The 20,121-nt window shown below is 47.3% G+C and overlaps 1 protein-coding gene across 1 annotated transcript in view; it reads right to left on the minus strand.

Moving 5' to 3' along the window:
- Window positions 1-2,960: 2,960 nt before the first annotated feature.
- Window positions 2,961-20,121, minus strand: part of Dmbt1 (deleted in malignant brain tumors 1) — a 44,140-nt gene continuing 26,979 nt past the window's right edge. The window contains exons 16-26 of the mRNA XM_023709054.1: window positions 19,959-20,087; window positions 19,005-19,055; window positions 18,620-18,649; window positions 13,799-14,122; window positions 12,786-12,806; window positions 11,824-11,853; window positions 11,405-11,555; window positions 8,985-9,193; window positions 7,918-8,102; window positions 5,644-6,032; window positions 2,961-3,419 (exon numbers count right to left, since the gene is read on the minus strand). Of these exons, the coding sequence (XP_023564822.1) occupies window positions 3,110-3,419; window positions 5,644-6,032; window positions 7,918-8,102; window positions 8,985-9,193; window positions 11,405-11,555; window positions 11,824-11,853; window positions 12,786-12,806; window positions 13,799-14,122; window positions 18,620-18,649; window positions 19,005-19,055; window positions 19,959-20,087 (1,829 nt within the window). The 3' untranslated portion in view covers window positions 2,961-3,109. The remainder of the gene's footprint in view (window positions 3,420-5,643; window positions 6,033-7,917; window positions 8,103-8,984; window positions 9,194-11,404; window positions 11,556-11,823; window positions 11,854-12,785; window positions 12,807-13,798; window positions 14,123-18,619; window positions 18,650-19,004; window positions 19,056-19,958; window positions 20,088-20,121) is intronic.

Consider the following 20,121-nt stretch of genomic DNA (forward strand, 5'->3'; position numbering starts at 1 on the left):
TCCCTGCCCTTGGCCTCCCCAGTATGACTCACTCTTTCCTCCCTTCCTCCCTCCCTCCCTCTCTCTCTCTCTCTCTCTCTCTCTCTCTCTCTCTCTCTCTCTCTCTCTCTCTCAGCACACACCTGAGCCTCCCTCTCTCCAAGCACATATACCCCATACTATGTATCCAGACCAACAGCCATTGGGAGGAGACTCTGACATCAAATTCATCTTGTTCTGGGGCAAATGACCAGGCACTCCCCCTGAACAGCACACTCTGAAAGTCACTTGATGCCACCAGAACTTTCAGGATGTGAGTTTCCCTTTGAACGAAACCCCAGGTTGGCCACTTCAAATGTCCTTGAGCCAGGGACAGGCCAAAGGGGACAGCATGTGTAGGGGTCTGGGAGGCCACCTTGAGCATGCATAGAATCTGTGGCAGAAGGGAAAGCTACCTGTGAGTCTGTCTTTGAAGAAGAGAATCAGCTTCTCTTTCCTTAGAGCAGAAGGGTAGCAGTGGCAGAGAAACAAACAAAAGGAAAATCTTCTTGTACTAGGCAACTGTTGGCACCAAAGAAACGAAATACTGTCCTGAAGTCCCCAAAATGAAATGGCACTAAGATTGAGCTGCAGCGCCCTCTGGCCTCCACAAGTGGGATGGCAGGAGGCTGGTGGTGATGGGGCGTGATGCTGCTCTTCCTGGAAGAAAGTGCAAGGGAGGTGTGACCCCAGAAGTGAACAGGACACAACTCAAAATAGGCGCATGCCTTGTGTCCAGGCTTGCTGTTCGCCTTGCCTGTGGGATGCAGTGTCTATGTCTGCTTCCCTCTAAGCGTGTAGCTCAGCACAGGGTCACTGAGCTCCGAGCAGTTCTACATCTGCTCAGAGCTGTCCCCAGGCTGGTGCCTGCATTTCTCTGCACTGCCATCGCTTTCCATGGCAGGTCTGTCCCCATGGTGTGACTCTCCCAGCTCTCCTTGACCACCCTGCTTGGGAGGCAACAGTAAATGTGGGAGATCATGCCCAAGAAAATGAGAAACAGCAAAATACTCCCACAATGCCTGGTTCCTCAGTCCCTCCAGAAAGGCTCAGGGGCACAGCCTGCATCCCATGCAAGCCAAAGACTTCTCCTCCCTCATCCTGGAAGGACATGTTAGCCACCCCTTAGGGGGTTCTGGAAGTCGGAGATCAGAGCCCCTAAGCTTTTATTGTTCCTGCTGACTTCTCACCCTAATTGTCTGCTTAATTGGAGGGAATCTAGTTCATCGGTGAACATCTGGAAAGACTGCCAAGTAAGACACTTGCATTCCAAAAGATGCTTTATTTAGCTTGCCCTATTGTAAAGAAAGGCTGAGATTCATACAATAAACTAAGAAACTGATTTGTAAAATATCAGAAGAGAAATGGCAGTGTTTGGCTAACAGCTGCATGTGGGATTGTAGGCATTGGCACTATTTACCTGCAACATTCTCAACAGCCAGGAATCTGTGGATCTACAAAGGACCAGGCCCCCACCTCTCTTCACTGCCACCTCAGCTCACCTTATCATATGCTTGTACCAAGAGAAACTAAGTCAGGGTGCTCCAGGGTGCCCATTTCTGTGCCCTCGTTTCTTCTTTCATTGCAGGGTGCCTGAGCACACAGGGCCAGTGTTTGAGCGCGTTCTCCTGGCCTCACAGCCTAGTGCTCCGGGAATAGGCACTGGTGCTACGTGTCCTCCCCAGTGTGAAGGCTGCCACGGCCAGAACCAAGGCTAGGAAGACTCCCGCAGACACGGCAGTACTGTGATAGCTCCCCTGGGGGCTGCCCAACTTCTCCACTTCCATCATCTCCAGGTCTGGGAGAAGAGGACACGGAGAAAACAGTTGGGACTGGAACAGAACCCAGAGGAGAAGGGAAGGGGAGACACACAAGAGCTATTGTCCCCGTCAGATGAACTATTTGGTGAGAACATATTTTTAAAAATGGGAGAGGGAAGTGGCAAAGGGGAATCTGAGGTCATAGCCCAACAGGCAGCTAAGCATTGGGTGGGAGTTTTATTTCACCTTGTCTTGTTGACACAATTCAAAGAAAGGTTTTTGAGCAGGAACTCAGAGCTAGACTTTAGGAGAACAATTCTGGCTGGGGGTTGCAATGGTTGGGAGAGAGTGTTGGGGCCTTTGGGGACAGGATTAGATGATTCCCAGGGAAGAAGTTAGGCAAGGCCTAAACTACTGAAGTGGCCCCAGAGAGCACACACAGAGGAGAGAAGGCCACACTGGTTACTCCTTTTCCCTGTGCGTGGTCCTTCTCGCCACCGATCTGACGCTATCAGATATGGCAAACACTAGTTCTACTCCAACTGTACCTCATCTCACTAGAGTTTAAGCTCCTCAAGGACAGAGATTTTGATCTACATCTGTTTATTTGTTTCCTGCTGCACAATAGGCATTTGATAAATATTTGTTGAATGAATCACTAAGGAAAAAATTGAAAAGCAACTGGCCAAGGAGACATGTCTAATCCTAGGAAAGGATGAAGCTATAAAGATGCCTGATGCCCTGGTGAATGAGACGGTTTGTGGTCACTACTGCTAGCCCATCCCTGTCCCTGTAACTATGGTTGCCATGTCTGTAGACCTGGCCCCAAGCTGGGCCAGGGATCCTGTGAACCACCCTGAGAATCCTGGGAATATTCCCTCCTCTTCACACTCATCCACACACACATCCTGATGGCCAGCCTGACCCTGATGTCCCTATGCCTGGGGTTATCACTTGGTGTCATTATGATGAGGAATCATAGTATCATTAACATTGCTATCATTAACATTGTTAATATGAGTGACAATGCCAATAGTAACAAGCTACTGTGCATGAAGTATCTAATGACGTACACCAGTCAAGGTGAAGGCAGTTGAATTAACATCGCTTTATTTAACCCTCTCAACAGTCATAAGAGGTAAGCATCAGTATTTGCATTTGAAGCAGGAGCATAGGTTCCAGGAGTTCAGAACCCAGAAAATAAAGCATCAGGTCTATATGCCTTGTGGATCAAACTCTCTGCCCAGGCATAGTACAGTGTGCCTGGCACATTTGGGTTGTAACGTGACACCAACTGCGTCTTAATTCAACGAGTGTCATGGGCCAGGGCTTCAGTGGGCAGTGGGGTCATCCGAGACTGGCCACCTACCCGGGCTCTTCTTGGCTTCAGGTGGGACTTGCTGCTGGATGGGCCCCAGGACGACCTCCACTTTCTCCTGGTAGGAGCCCACGTCTCTCTTGGACCTCACAACACAGCCTCTGTAGCACCGGGAAGAATAGTCGTAGGCTCTGCACACCACCAGTTTACACTGCAGGTACACTGAGGGGAAGCGGTTCAGGAAGTGGAAGGACTTGAACTTCAAGCGGACCACATGGGGAGAGGGTTGGGAGTAGACTTGGAAGGTTTCATCCCTTACGCACCTGGAAGAAAAGAACAGTAACGTTAGTTCTCCCTGAGGTGTTCATTTGTCGTGACTCAATTGCACCAGGCGCACGCCAGCTTGCTGCTTTTCTGAAGACCATGTGGATCACACACTCACTGCCAGGGATGTGGACGAACCCCAGCAGTTCTGGTGCATCACCAGATTCCCCCAATAAGTCCCGCTGGGGTTTTCCAGGCAGACAAACAGGCCTCATGCAGCACAGAGGGTTAGGATTCAGGTAAGGATGTATGCTCGGTGGCCCCAAGGAAGCCAGGTGAATTGGAGAAGTGTCTCAAGTCTGCAGCCCAGGAGCAGGCCAAAGACATAGGAGGAAAGAAGAGAATGTCACTCCCTTTCCTGGTTGCAGGGCCAGGCAAAGTGATATCTGGGTACATGTTGGGCAATTTTTGCCTGGCCTGCTTGGCTTTCTGCCCCCCAGTCCCTCTCGCCAGAGCCACTGGGCCTCTCCAGAGCCCTGTGCAGCTGTGTTTTCCACAGTGTCCTGAGGGCCATGTGGGCCTCCTACTCCGGTATCCAAGCACTTCCTCATTCTCTTGGTGGAATTCCTTCCTCATTCCCTAGTCCCAGCTGGTAGTGGAAGGAAAAGAATTTAAGGATCTGCTTAAGGGACTTTACTTCTTTTTTTTGTGTGTGGGGGAATTTACTTCTTATGAATGAGGGTACACTGTCCCATGATAAACCATGTGCAGCTAGAATGGTGGGGCTTTGAGTGACAGGACAGGAGAAGGGGAAGGACCTGCTGGGGACCTTAAGGCAGGGATTTCTCTGGGGTGAGTGGCTGTGGTCCCAAGACAGCCTGGCTGTCCCAAAACTTGGTCTTAGTCTACTTACCCTCCCTGCTCACTTACTTCCTGCCTCTATTTTCACCTCAGCTGTCCTCAAACACTCAGATTTCTTTGTGTTTTTCCCACAGCAGCCTCCTTAGTGGCCAAGGTATGAGAGGAAACCCCAGAGGCTCCTCCAATGACAGGGCACTTGTGAAACAGCCCAGGGAGCCCTGGAACCATGCCAGCACCTTTAAGTGGCCCCCTCACTGGACTTCTCTGATTCATGCAGTCAGTTCTCCCTCCTCCCAGAAAACTGCATCAGCATGTAGGTGGCAGAATGTCACCTGTAGACAAGACTCTTAGCAGGACATTAATCTGCTCACTCATTTGCATTCATTTTGCTCATTGTGTATCCACTCAAATGCCAACTTGCTGCTATATGGGGAGAGAGGATCTGGGGAGGCTTTCTCTCCATCTTTGTTGCTGGGGCAGCTGCTAGTTGAACCAACTGCGTAGATTAGACAAGATGAGCCTTACTACTGTTTATGGAACTGACACGTATTCAAACTGTGCCTAGAAAGTTGCTGCTTTTAGCATCTTGGGAGGTATGAAATGTGATCCTCACCCTTCATTCCTCGCAGCACTCCTTACCTTGTCAGTATAATTTCTCTCAGGAGACGATGGCTATTAAGACACTAAAGGCCATATGGCAAGTCAAGAAGTGCAATGACATCACCATCAGAGAATACACAGTGGGGCTTAGACTCGGAACCCTGGCTCCTCAGCGCTCTCAGGGAAAGCAGGAGTGTCTCACCCGCCTCTGCAGAGTGCCTCATCCTGGAAACTGGAGCAGGGGACAGCAGGCAGTCTGGGTATGTCTCACCCGCCTCTGCACCACCTGAGAGGAACTGGAGAACTTCTCAGGCCCATGGAAGTCAAAAGAGCTCCACCTGCTGGATGAGCTTAGGGTCCAGCCACGCTTTTTCTTGTAATATGAAAGAAAGACTGATAGTGTGGGTATCACTATCACAACTGACAGGTCAGGAAACCGGCCCAAACAAGTATGGGCTTCCACCTTGCTCTGCTCCCAGACAAATGCTTTCCCCATTACATACAGGTAGCTCTAACTGAAGGATAGAAGTTGCCCGCCTAGGGTCTAATCCCAGTTTCCAGCCAACCTATTAAATGGCCACTGGTGAGTCATTCCATTCTTCCCACCAGTTAATGGGAGATGACGAAAATGCTGCTTCTCTAGTCAGTGATGTCCTCCAGGACACCGCAAGAAAGGGTCTCAATAGGATAGTACTCTGCCTAGAAAAGGGTCTAGCTGAGCTTCAGCTCCTTCAGTTATTAACTGAAGTGTGCACTCTCATGGGCTACTTGTGTTTGGATTAGCAGGCAAAGGTTTACACCCACCCCGTAAGCAGTCCTTACCCTCTCCGGATGAGATCATAGGTCAATGATGTGAAGTCATTGGGATATGGTGAAGCCACACAAGTGTCCACAAATAAGGCCAGCGAGGCATCAGAATGGAGGATTTGAGCCTGAAGATACAGATTCTGATCCAGGTCCACGTAGTACGGGTTGTGGGTCACAGGATATAAGAAGGAAGGAGATGTGTAGAAAGAAATGTTCACATTGAAATTGCCATACTGGACTTCCTGGACCTCTGTGGTGTCGTTAGTAATGTACATGGTGTTGACCCAGGTGTTCTGGAGCATCTTGCAGGTGACGTGAATGTTGAGGTCTTTTTTCCTTTTGATGATGCCATTTGAAACAGCTGCTCTGAGTAAGTTGGAATAGCTGATGGTGTCATTATCAACCTAGGAGGAGCAGGCAAGAGAGCAGAGTGAGGCAAGTGGCATCAGGTAAGAGAATTTCACCATTGACTTGATCTGTAATAAGCAGAAAGGAAACAACTCCACAGATGTTTCTGTGTGGGGGAGAGAAACATCTCACACACAGAGATGGGCTATGCCTATGCTCCTGTGGCTACTGTAATCTGGTCTGGATGTCCAGCTCAACTAGTAAGACTTCCTCCTCCACTTCTTTTGCCACATGATGACCATGGTGCAGGTCAGTTGTCGCTCTTCCTCACTGGCAAGATTGGTGCATCCGGATGGACTCCTGACCTGCCATGACTTTGGGCTCCATGTTTCGAGGCTTAGAGCAGAACATTCTGCATCGTTCTCACTGTTGCTGGGGGTCAGAGAGGAGGAAATCACATACTCATCAGAAGTGGGTCTAGCAAGCTCAGTGTTAATTACTTTGTGTTTTGTTTCACTGGTAATTGCTGCAGCTTGGTGGTGGACACTGTGGGAGCTAGAAGCCCTAGAGGTCTAGAGTTACAGTAGCAGAAGGTGTTGAGCTCTGGGGTTGGGGCAGCTGTGTGGGTCATGGCACCTTGGACCCAGTCCTAGCCCCCAGGACCATTTGCTACTATGCCTTTCACTAGCCAGCAAATTCTTAAGAATCTTGGTCCCTCATGGCTTTTCCTTTGCGTATCATCTCTTGAAAGTGACTTTTCCAAGGATGAGATCTCTATACCTGGGAGCTGTGGCCATCTTGCAGGAAAGATGGCACCTAAACATTCTTCCTTGAAGGCCTGACATAGCATTACCAATAGCATTGGTAGCTTCGGTAGGTATTAGTGGGAGGAATGAAAGGAGCAGGGCCAGCAGCCCTATGGATGTGCTAAGATGCATGGAGGACAAGACAGGGAGCTGCCAGTCCAAGTGGCCGAGAGAACGTGGGGAACGAGGCCTCCTGGGAGATTCCTGATGGTGACCAGCAGCTCTGGTGGTGAGCATGAGAGTGTCACCGCCCTTCTGGGGACCGTGGGATTCCTCCTCCTCCCAAGTGCTGTGATGGTCAGAAACAAACCTGTCCCAGATCCACGTGCTTTGAACCCCCATAAGTATTTTCACAAGAAGATAACACCATCAGTGACCCAAATAGAAGTCCTAAGATGTAAGTCAGCCTTAATATTTGAATGAAAAAAAGGAAAAGAAAACTTCCCGTTTTAGTCAGGTACAGAGTCAAAAGCAAAATATTGCCGGCTGGTTAGGACACTGGACAAGGTTGCTTCTGAAGCAATGATGGCTATTAGTGGACTGCTGCCAGGAGCTAAACTCATCACAAACCAGGACCCAAGATGATGAGTTTACAGGATGAAATAGAAAAGCCAGGTAGAACAAGCCACATGCATGGCATGACGGGTGTGCACTCTTCCGTGCAAGCATCTACCTCGCCCACCAAGCGCCTCTCCAAAGGAGACCTCTTATATAGAGGATCTGATTAAGGGATCTGGGTGACCATGTGGCTACTGTAGTTCCTCAGACACAGGCACTCACAGCCAGCGGGTCCATCCAGTTGGTGAGATGAGTGTCCCCTTCCTCTCTGTTTCTTGTGGGTCAAAAGAGCAGGAACAAGTTTGCCAGGTTATTGCTGGTGGGGGCGGTAGCCTAATGAGTGGGTTTTCTATAAGCCACAGAAATTGCTCCCTGAGCCTCCTTCTGTCCTTCGACACCCTCCTGTCCAGAAGTAGCTGTAGCTATGTCATGATCCTAAAGATTTCTGTCTTTCCTTGCTCTGACTATGTCCTGATTCCACCTAAATCATAACATTAGGATTCCAGGATCATGTATCTGTGTTTCGCTGCAAAAAAGCATGCTCAAGAGGAAGTAGAAAGAGCCGTTCTAGGCTCACCTGCCTGATGGTGCCACAGCCCACGTAGGGAATTGTGAATATCACGTGAGTCCACGTTATCTGGGGCAGACAAGGATAGCTCCTGTTCCAGCCAGAAATGACAAGATCGCTGGACAAATAGCCCAGGGAATGGAGGTAGGCCTTGCTCACGCTGGCTTGCATGTGATTCGGCAGACAAATGAGATCTGAGGAAAAGGGAAGATCATACAGTTGGTCAGTATCTCCACGCCCCACAAGTCCCACCCAGTACTTCTTCCATAAAAAGGAGTGCCAATAAAGACAGCTGACATGCACAGTTAGCATGGAGGGAGTACGCATGGAATATATCTCATTGCAACCTCCAACCGCCTTTAACCACAAATCAGCCCCATCCTCACGAAAGCCCAAAGAGGCATTGGAGTTAGGATGTCCCTGGCGGACAACATGAAACAAAATTTTTAAATAAGTGAAATGTTGTGCTGTATTACCATTTATTCAAAAGATAAAGTAACCCTACAGTCAAATTTATGTTATGAAGTAAGGTCACTTAGTGATGAAGAAAGTCAATGCTTCAAAGCCTGACTGCTTAAAGGTCTTGGACATCATCTTGCCCAAGGCAAATATCAGTCCATACGGCAACTCAGATTGCAGCCACATGGCCTGGTCTGGAAGAGGCTGTGACCAGCTCTGTGGATCTTCAGATAGAAGTCTAGGATGTTAGGTCTTAGGATGTAGCCAGTGCCCCATCGTCAACAAAGGCCACAAAGCTTCAAGCCAGGTGGTCATTTCTGCCTTTGGCACTGACTTTTTGCTATCTGCTTAAAGTATATTCTTGCACCGTCTACCTCCTCTTTGCTGACTACAATAAGACTAATACACATCAATCATCCAGTGCTGGCCCTTGACCTCACATCCAGAAGTTGGTGTCCCAAGACCCAGTGTCCAAGGCCTGGCTAGGCCAGATGTCAAGCCCGGGGGCCCTGACCAGGTGATCTAAGTTTGCATTTCACAACCACAGGACAGTTGAGCAGCAGAAGGCTCTTAGTGATGTCCCCATTGTGAGCCAAGCATCCTCACAGGAAACTTACTAGTGCTATCATTAGCAAAGGTGGAGTAGTACTCAGCCTGGAACCCTCTCTGTGTGATACTCTGATCACTGGTGAAGCGAACTGACATGAAGTTCGATGTTGAAGTGAAGGAGCCCCTGTACCCGTTGCAGATCTTAGCAATGAGAGGGGAGCTGTGGTGGGGGCCATCGAAAACCTCAATGTAGTCATAGTTGCAGCCATTTTCCAGCCTGCAGAGATAGATCACGTAGTGTTAGTTCTGTCCAGAGTTTGATACAGGGGGCAAATCTCACAGAGGAAGTCAGACTTTTATCCTCCAAACTCTGGAAAGAGCTCATCATTGAAAAGAGTAGATTTCCTTAAAGCAAGAGGGATTTGTTTTCCCATGAGCACCTGTATCCTCATCCAGCCTTTGGAGTCAGGCATATGAAATCTATAGACCTCTCCTAAAAACCCTTTGAATTATAAAAGGAAGGGTGCATATTCTAGACCATTTTTCTTTCATTAAAGTCTCCTAGAGACTGACATACATATCCATGAGTTCCCAGTGATATAAAAATATAATTGAAGAAATAAATATGAAATGAGTCAAATAACCTTCTGAAATTCAAATTTCTTATGTACAAAGGTGAAATAATCCTGCCCATGCATATTGAAAAAAGCCTTCTAAGGAGAGTCACATGGAGAGAAAATATTCTCTCAGGCTCTCACAGAGAGCAAATTGGTCAAGCAATGGCCATGACTCATCCACATGGCTGACACTGGCAAAGGATCTACAAACTGTGGTACAGGGTTTCCTGAGGACAAATCCTGAGGGGATTTGACTGACCTTGTCAGATACAAGAGAGAGAGAGAGAACTATTTTGTTCAGGGATAGTTGTTAGAGAAGAATGTTTGGTACCCTCTTGTCCAGGACTCTAGAAAATTCTGGCACCTTTCCATAATCAGCCTGCTACCCCCTCCTAGGATACCTATATATTAATGCATTTTTGGTTTTAACAAAAAATGTAAATTTCTTGTTACATAGGTCTTGCTTTATTTTGTTCTTAACCATCAAGCAGAGAAGTGTAAAAACAAAGTATGCAAAGTAAAGCCATATTAATATGCTGAGCTGTAGAAGGCTCAAGTCAACAACTTCTGACATTGCCAGTCCTACAGATAACCCACTACTATTATGGACTACTGGACTATATTGAATTATTGTCCTCAATTCACGCACCTATAATATTTAAATGACAATGGAATACCTTTCTCTGACAAAACTAAACAAAAAAAGGGATAGAAATGAAGGACCATTTTGTATCTGTATATTCAAAATAGGATAGATATACAGCAACATTCTCTTAATTCAATGAATAGAAAAATTTGTTCTAATAGTGTTTGTAAACAGGATATCATGTCTGCATCTTGTACAATGAATAACCACTAAGACAACAATATGTAATGTATTAGTTATTGAAACTGTCCTACTAATCGGTTTTGAAACTGTCTCATTGCTATTTGTTTCTAAATATAGTTATTTTAAAAATGAAGAAGGCCTTTGTGAGCTCCAATAAAATAGCAAATGCTGCATATAATGTTAAGAGTGGTCGCTGTCATTGGTATGCTGGCCAAACAATAGCCAGGCACAGCCCAGTCCCTGAGAACTCGGGAGTTTTGAGTATAGTGCAGTGACAAGGAGATTCAGATCATGTATCTCTTGTAACACTCCAACTGAATTATTAAGGCAGAGACACCAAGATTTCTGCAAACAGAAATCTAGAGAGAGAACTACTTTGTTCAGGGATAGTTGTTAGAGAAGAATGTTTGGTACCTCCTTGTCCAGGACTCTAAAAAATTCTGGCACCTTCCCATAGTCAGCCTGCTACCCCCTCCTAGGATACCTCTTATATTAATGCATTTTTGGTGATGTCTTCTCTGTCTAAAATAATGGATTTCCACTTGTAATTGGAGGAGGAACAGAGAGCCTAACATCTGTGGCAGCAGCAAAATTCCCTCTCTTCCCAATTCCAGGAACCCATGAGAGAGAGGGAAGAGTAGTAAGAAAAGAGTTCAACAAAATTGCTGTGGGTAATAAGATTATTGCTCCCTAAAGATCATCCTTGCTCCTAATGACAGCCCCTCCCTCTCACTGGGTAGCATTTTCCAAGTATTGTGACGTATTCTAATGATCTTCTCAATGATCAGTGAGGTGAGGAGAACAGATATTTCATTCCCCTCTTTTGACTGAGGCTCAGGGAAGATACAAGACTACCTGTGGTGCATTGGTAGGATCTGTCAGCACTCCCCATAGGCTAGTGCTAGGCTAAGTCCAAAATTAAACCCATAATAAAAAATGCCACCTGAACACACATCTCCCCTGAATTTCTAAGTACCCTGTCCTCTCTTTCTAAACATCCATGGGATTCCTTGTGCATTCTGCTTTGTGTCCACATACTCACTGGACATCTGTGAAGATGACAGTCACAAGGTAGTTGTTTGGGACCTCAATGTCCCACACACATCTGGCATTGTTCGGATAATTTCCAGGGTAGAAGGGGCTAGAAAATCTCCCTGATGGTTGTGACAGGAAGCCTCCACAGGAATAGTTTTCTGTAAGGACAACAAGATGCTGGTGACTGTACAGTCACCTGGGAAAATGTTTCACACAATCTCCAAGGAAGGGATGTAACAAAAAATGTCCCAGACTTGAACCATCCACCAAGGGGTCAGGGAAGACACCCTCCCCAGTGGCTGTGCTTAGGCAAGCTTTCTCCTAACCATTCCCACTAGCCCTCCACAGTGTCCTCATCACTGAGGGACAGGGAAGGGGACATTCAGGCATCTCTGCCACAGATTTGTCAGGGAGCTCAGAACTTACTGTTTGGGTGGATGATAGTGGAAGGATAAGCTGTGGACAGAGAAAACCAGGATTAGTTTTGGCTGTTGTTGTATCTTCAGTGCTGTTGTTGACTGCTGGCTCATCTGTGCCAGGTACGACGTCAGCCCTGGATTTACAGTGGGGGGCTGGCACAGAACTCTCACCGTATGGAGATGATGCATCATGAAATGTGGCTGAGACAGAGGAAAGCCCAGAGAAGGGAGCCAGAGGTTTGGCTCCTGACACAGACTTTATGGGGAGAGAGGGCAGGAAACAGGGCCTGGCAGCAGGAGGAAGGGATGCACCAGGCCCTGGAAATAGCACATACAGAGGGGCCCAATATGAGAGAACTATGAACTTCTGTGCAGATGGCAAGGAGGGCTCAGACCAAGGCACTGAGTCATGGAAGGCCCTGAGGCCACAAAGCCCTTGAAGGCTGAGGCTGGAACTAACCATTGGGCTGGGAATGGCACCCACCCTGGCTGTTTTGTGGAGAATGGTGGGAAAGGATGAACCTGAGGTTGCTGCTGCAGGAAGCCAGGAGTGAGAGGTGCTGAGGATGGCTATGGAGAGGCAGGAATCAAGGAGTGTGGAGTGTACTGAAAGGAGCTGACTGGAGCACACAAGGTGGGGCTGTTGCCCATTACACTACATACTCTATGATAATGCAGGCTCTATTTGGCCTCCATTGGACAGGATCTGATGTTGAGGAAGGGACAGGCAGGTCACAAGTGACAGGCCTCTCCTGGGGACTAACTGGAGATCTGAATCTTGGTCATCCAGATCACAAAGGGACCAAGAGGAGACAACCATCGTGGATCTACTGGGGTTAAGACATTGCAGGGGATGCAACCTGCCAGGGAAGATATGACAGGCAAACCCTTGGGAGAGTGACTGACATTCCCACAAAGTCTAGGAGACCTGGAGGCCCAGAAAGTAAAATGGAAATCAAAGATACTTACTTGTTGTTTGTGGGTAGTTTCCTAAAATTAGATTTAAAAAAAAAAAAAAAAAAAAAAAAAGCACATAGGTTACAAAAACTGGCTTGGAGGAGCGACCAGCATAGAGCAGGGACACACCCAGTGACTCATCATCTGACCCTCATGGTGGGGAGGAGAGCCTGAGTACAATATAAGGAGGGGAGAGAGGCTTGCTAGCTGCAGCTGCTGCTGCTCTTCCCTTTGCACGTGCTGTTTTCCACCACCATGAATAGCTGCCCTCTGCCCTGAGCCACTCTTTCTTGGAGCCAGCCGAGTATGGACTGAAACCTTTACTAACTGTGACTAAACAAACCTTTCTTTCCTAAATTCTGGATGTCAGGTATTTTGTCCCAGCAACAAGAGAAAAGTAACTCAGACAGCTATATAGCAGAAGATAATACAGGCATTGAAAACGAAGGACGTTTTGATGACACAAAAAAGTAGCCATACCACTTTTTCAGAGCAGTGGAAGACTTAAAACAAGCTCATATTATAAAATGCTATAAAAAAGCATGATTACTTGTTAATTAATCAATTAACAAAGAAATAAAACCCTTAAGAAAATGTTGTAGAGGGAGTTGATGCATCTACAAGGAACAGATGAAAGCATGAATGAGTTTCAGGGTTCAGATGTGCTGGAACAAGTCACTCAGGACAATAAGCAGGATAAACATTGAACCCGTTCCTCCTTGTCACTTGGAAACAATCCCTAGAGGCACAAGCAAGCTAAGCAGCAGATATAGACCTAGTCTCCAAAGCAGTGGCAGCGGGGGTCATTCGCATGCCCTTGGGTTAGGTCAAACCTACTTCTGTTATTGGCACAGTAGCTAAGGAGCCAGGGGCATCACACCCACCAAGCTCAGAGACATCACAGGTTTGCCACTGCAGGTGACAGAACACCTGCCTCTGAGACAGGATCAGGGTGAGAGGGTGCTAGGGTAGCAGCCCTACTTGAAGAAAACCAGCCAGTAAAATAGAGACCAATTTACTATCACCTGCACAGATGACTCCAGCATCCTCATGGTGTCCACAGTTGTGGGAGAGCCACCCACGGTGGCGACAGTTCCACAGGTAGGATTCATGACCTGAGCAAGCCACGTCATCCAGGACAATTGGTCCAGAACCTGAACCAAAATGGGCATTTCCCGGAGCAGATATGGCCCAGCCACAGCCCAGCTGCCTGCACACCACGTTGGCATCGTTGGTGTCCCAGCTGTCATCACACACGGTGCCCCAGGAACCTTGGTACAGGATCTCCACACGGCCCTGACAGCGGCCTCCTCCATTCACCAGCCTCAGGGCCAACCTGGAATCAGTTCCTAGAGAGGACACAAGTTTCACATTTGATGCTGTTTCTGTGAAGAACGTCAAAGCCATGCAGTGGCGATGAAGCCAAGACTGCTTCCCAGTGTCTGAGTCTCTCACGCAGGTGAAAGACCCAAGGAAGAGGAAAGTGGGCCTCCCGTCCCAGCCCAGGAGCAGTGTGGCCATGAATCCATGCATAGCGCAGAGGCCCTGATGGAGATCGGGCTGAGCCAGTCTCTCGAGTCTGGTATTTTCTCCTCTTGGTTACACAGGCTCTGCCCTACCTTCTGCTCACACAAGATCTCATGTCCAAAGTCACTGCCCGCAAGCTCATAGTTGGAGCCAAAGCAACAGAGAGTACCCCATGACAGAATCAAAATTAGTGGTAACGAAAGCCCCAGAAACACTCATCCATCTCTTTCCCATAGCACTGTCTGCACTTCCTCTGTGTCTGGAGACCTGCCGAGCTGCAGGCTGTTTCGGGACCGTTAGAGGGAAGGACACTCCTGCCAAGCCTGCCCCTCAGGTGGGCACCTGCACACATGTGCCCATGTACCCACACATGCACATACAGCATGCACACCAGCGAAGTAGAGGACAGAAACGGACATCCTAGTGTGAGGACAGAACAAGAGCAGGCGGGGGATGAGTCTCTGACAGGAGATGACCTGGGGTCTCTTGCAAAAGAAGACACCATCTAATTCTCCCACAGAAGAAGGTGGCAGCACAGTGCAGAATCCCTTGTGCAGACCCAGCTATGAAATCATAGAACTGTGAGCAAAACTCCTCTTTTTCACCCCTCAGAGCTGATGAGCTGCATATGCTCACCAGCAATCTATATTAATGTCCCATGACAGGTCCCCAGCCACTGTCACTGTGGGTCAACAGGACTGCATGGTTGTGAACATCTCATTGGAGTCAAGCATCAGACAGTGAAGTATTAGCACCAGCTACATGTCACCAAAAGCCTTTCCTCCCCTGAGGTCCACACTCTATGGAAAGGACCCTTGTAGTAGAGGGAGGAGAGAGTCTACAGTGCTAGGATAGAGTAGAAACAAGTGATACCACTGTCAAATGAACGAAATGCCACAATCAGGAAGCCCTGAAGACTTGGTCACTGCCTGAGGAGTCTTCTGAGAGAGGCAGGGTCCTTTTGGCAAGGAAGAGGGGCACAGTTCTTCTTCTTGGGGGAGCAGGGCTCAAATGCCCACCATCACTGCCATTCCTGTTCATTTCTATCCTGTCAACTTGCAGAAGAGGTAACTATTATGCCCTCCTGTAATATTACATTCAATGGAAAGGAGAAGGCCAAATCCAAGTGTACATTTGAAGATAAAAGTAGGACTTCCTAATTCACAAAGCAGCTGAGGTAAAGGTAGAAACTTCAAGGATTGCTATGCATGCTTTATGAAGGCCAGACGAACACAGACATGAGGTACTTCTGAAAATGTAGCAAACTGCCTGAACACCTGGTAGGCTTCTACCTAAATACAGCATATGTAGGAAAGGGCCTTCCTTTTTCCCCTTTGATCTCTGCATTCTGGGGGATGAACAAGGAGAAACAGAGTCCTGGCCTAACCCACAGCCACGCACAGTGCTTACCATGTGACACACCTGCTGGTTGTGCCAGCCTGGGCTGGACACCAAGCCCTAGGAGGAAATTGCTGGCAGAGGGTGGCACTGAGACTGGGACTGGTGATGTGAGCCTGCTCACGTGCCAGTGCTCTCGGTAAAGCTGTGGATAAAGGGCTCCAAGGGAAAGACTCAATCCTCCTTCCAGATCTGAGGTACCTAGAACGTCTCTGAGTGGGAAGCTGGGATAAGCAGAGCCAAAACTCAGGAAGGGCCACAGCAGGACCTGCGCTCTGAATACAGAGCTCCACTCTGACCCACATTGAGTCTCCCATGGCAACTGACTTAGAAAAGCCCTGGGGGATGGTGCCTTCCCCACCCCCAACCATAGGAATATTTCTCTCCCCTTCACCCAGAAATTGCCCACTTCAGGCCAGACAGACTCAGTGAAGGTTGGCCTTCTGTACCCCACATTTCTGGGTGTTGACCCAAGCTCCACCTGGGGACCATGTGAGTCCTGGGCCTGTGCCCTGCCAATACCAGTGGCCATCCACATTCTCCTGAACCCAAGATTTGCACAGTCGCTGGCACCATGTCACTACCCAGGGTTTCTTCAAGAAACTTAACTAGGAACAGGCACAAAATCAAACTGGAATAGGACCACAGAAGATGATGTCCTCATTTACTATAGAAATGCTCTCCAAGTCACAGGGATTTCATAAAGACAAAGATACATAATAACCAGTTCCAGCAGAATCATAAGAAAACCAGAACCCTCAGACACTAAAGAGAGGAGCATAATTCACCAGCTACTAAGGAAAACAAGTAGCTTGGGCAGATAGGTCAGATGAGCATATGACCCACACAATCCACTTTACAGTGTCCCTCCAAAGAATGCGAAAAAAAATAACCAAGAAAAAAACTACTTGACTGCTCTAGGCCACACTGCTTATGCCAGCCAAGACATGGAAACTTCTCAAATATCCATCCACAGGTAGACCGATAACTGGAGAGAGGCAACCACATACAGCGAATATTCTTTGGCAATAATAGGAAATGTTGCCCTCTCTCCTACATGCTAAGACATACGTGAGCCTGGAAACCATGTGAAATGAAATAGGCCAGAAAAAAATGACTGGCTCCACACATAATACACAGAGCAGGCAAAATTGAAGACACTCAAAGCAAATCAACTCTTGTAGGGAGGCAGGAGAAGAGAGGAAGGAGGCCTGGCAGGTGTTGGTTTGGGCCAAGGAAGTCCCCCTGGAAACAGAGCAGGGTGGCAGCTGTATAAGACTGGCTGTGTGCTTAATCCCAGGAACTGTGTATCTATAACTTATCAAATGGTAAATTGTACATGGTGCAATTTAAAATGGTAAGTTTGGGTGCTGGCATGGAGAGAAAAAACATTTTCTCAAGCTTTCACAAAGAGCAAATTGGTCAAGCAATGGCTGTGACTCATCCTCATGTCAGACACTGACAAAAGGTTTACAAAGGGCGGTACAGGGCTACAGGATAAACCCTGAGAGTACTTGGCTGACCTTATCAGATACAAAAATTACATTTCTTGTTATATAGGTCTTGCTATATCTTGGTCTTAACCATCCAGCAGAAAAGTATAAAAATGAGGTATATAAAGTAAATCCATATTAATACGATGAGCTGTAAAAGGCTCAAGTCAGTAACTTCTGAGGATAACCCACTAATATTATAGACTGCTAGATTGTGTTAGATTGTTTAGTTGAATTCAAATACCTATAGTATTTAGATGCCAATAGAATATTCACCTCTGATAGGACAAAAAAAAGGATACAAAGGAAAGATCATTTTGTATTTATATATACAAAACAGGATAAATTTACAGCTACTTTCACTTAATTCAATGAGAAGAAAGAGGTGTACTAACAGTGTTTGGACAGAATATCCTGTCTGCTTCTTGTACTATGGATAACCACTAAGAAGATAACAATGTACAGTGTATTGACTATCAAAACTGTCCTATTAATCAGCGTGAAACTGTCTCATTCATATTTATTTCTCAACAACAACAAAAAAAAGTTTGGGTGCTGGGACTGTTGTTCCAGAGTAAAGCATTTGCCCAGCATGCACAAAACCCTGGCTTCACTCCCCAGCCTTGCCATCACAGACAAACACAATGGAGGAATCCCATAATAATAAAATAGTGAGAGTAAGTAACAAAATAATGAAAAGGAAATAATATTAAAGGAAGAATCTAAAAGATATATGCATATTAAAAATCATGTCCTTTTCTATTAAAACACAAATATTCCTTCCCAACAAACAAACAGGACAAATACTATAACCTATGAGGTTCGAGAAAGGCCTGCAGCCCACAAGCTCCCTTCTTGACTACAAAATGTAGAAGTGGATGGGAAACCTTGGCCAGACCATCCGGGCCTACAGAGATCGCTCTGAAGAAGGCACCTGTTACTAAGCCAGTTAATTAGAGGCTGCCCCACCTCCAGGATTTATAGCCAGAGACAGAGGAACAGACTGTTCTAGTGGGAGAGGAGACGGGTCTGATAACTGTTTTCTTTCCTAATGTCCAAAAAGCAAGCCTATAGTGAAGCCCACGTGCACAGCAGGCATAAAAAGTCCAAGAGAACAGGTAGTCTTAGAACTTCTGGATCCCACTGCATCTGAAGCTCCAGATGCATCAATGAAGGCTTACAAGTGTGAGTCAACAGCTTCCTAACTAGGGAAGAGCTTGAGTCAGGTTTGTGTCACTTGCAAACCAAGGGCTTCTTGACTCTCAGATCTCTTTTACAATACAGTGCAGCCAGTAGGTGAGTGAAATCCTTCATGATTCATGAGGGGACAAGCAGTCACAGACTTCAAGCAAGGAGAAGGAATGTTCCATAGGCCCATTGATTACACCACTGAATTCTGAGAGCAGGGCTTACTTCTCAAATTCTTACCATTATTAGGAGCTGTTGTATCCCACCAGCCTGGAGAGAAACATAAAGCCAAATTAGAAGAAAAGTTGGAGGGAAGCTGTTTGATCAAACTTGGGTCTAGGGGCCTGTGGCTGGGATGAGGGACAGAGGAGTCAGAAAATCCCTGTGACACAGGAAAATCCACACAGAGGTACACAGAAGGATGAATGTGTTGTGGGCTCACTCTGACCCCCCTTTGACCTTAAGGAGGGTAAGTATTATTCCCTCTTGTTGCTTCCAAATGGGGGCATAGAGGGAAGAAAAGGAATAGGTTGACCAGGGTTGAAGAGGCAGGAGGACTAACCTGGCAAGGGCGACGGCTGACCTGGCAAGGGCGACGACTGACCTGGCAAGGGTGACGACTGACCTGGCAAGGGCGACGACTGACCTGGCAAGGGTGTGGGATACTGCACAACATCTGTGTTAAAGAAAAGGCAGATCAGATGCAGTGCATGGAAAGTGGCAAAAACAGATACAGGAGGAAGACACTTGTCAGCTTAAGCAGGATCCTTGCGTGATTGGCCTTCAATGGGGAGCTGCTGATCCACTGTCTCTAAGACACGCTGTCTGGGAGGGTCCCAGGCAAACCCTGTCCTCTACTCCTGGTGTCAAGTTAAGAAGCTATGTCGGGAAACTGGTGTCTAGACATGGTGACAAAGTTGAAACAAATTTCTCTTTCAACTTGCTTTCCCCACACACACACACACACACACACACACTATTCCATTGATTCAGATAAAATGAAAGCTAACCTTGAGGCAAATTCCTGCACAGGACACTCCAGGTATTATAGGGTTGCCCATCAAACATGGTACCTCTTTCGCAGATAGTCACTGGGGCCACTTGGAAGGGCAGTGGTTAAAAACATAGCCCCCACCTGCCCACACCTTGAACCAGCCATGCTCTTAGAAGCATCTGTTTTCTGGCCCCAATGGCCTCCTCATAGAGACTCCTCCATCAGAGTTTCAGCTCATGTCTACCCTCCCTCAGCAGACAATTTTAATGAAGACTCTATTCTGTTAAAGAGTCCCTCCCTCCCCCTTTGTGTGTATCTCACTCACTTATACCCAGGGCCCATAGGATAGGAAATCCAGAGATCAGGATTTCCCTTGGGTCGCTGTCTCCACTGAATCAGCAAGGGATTGAAAGCTTGATTGCATCACATTCCCTGTCCTCACTGTCCAAATCAACTACTGTCACCATTCCAAAGACTCAAGTTGATTCTTATGGAATAACTAAGAAGAAAAGAGGAAACTGGCAGACAGCTAAGGACAACTAACAAAACATGTTTTCAAGAACAGGCCCAGAGACAGTGACTCACGTGAGCAGATGACTCCAGCATCCTCATGGTGCCCACAGTTGTGAGAGAGCCACCCACGGTGGCGACAGTTCCACAGGTAGGATTCATGACCTGAGCAGGCCACGTCATCCAGGACAATCGGTCCGGAACCTGAACCAAAACGGGCACTTCCCGGAGCAGATAC

Source organism: Octodon degus, unplaced genomic scaffold, assembly GCF_000260255.1.
Source record: "Octodon degus isolate 3935 unplaced genomic scaffold, OctDeg1.0 scaffold00010, whole genome shotgun sequence".
In the NCBI taxonomy this organism is placed as follows: domain Eukaryota; kingdom Metazoa; phylum Chordata; class Mammalia; order Rodentia; family Octodontidae; genus Octodon; species Octodon degus.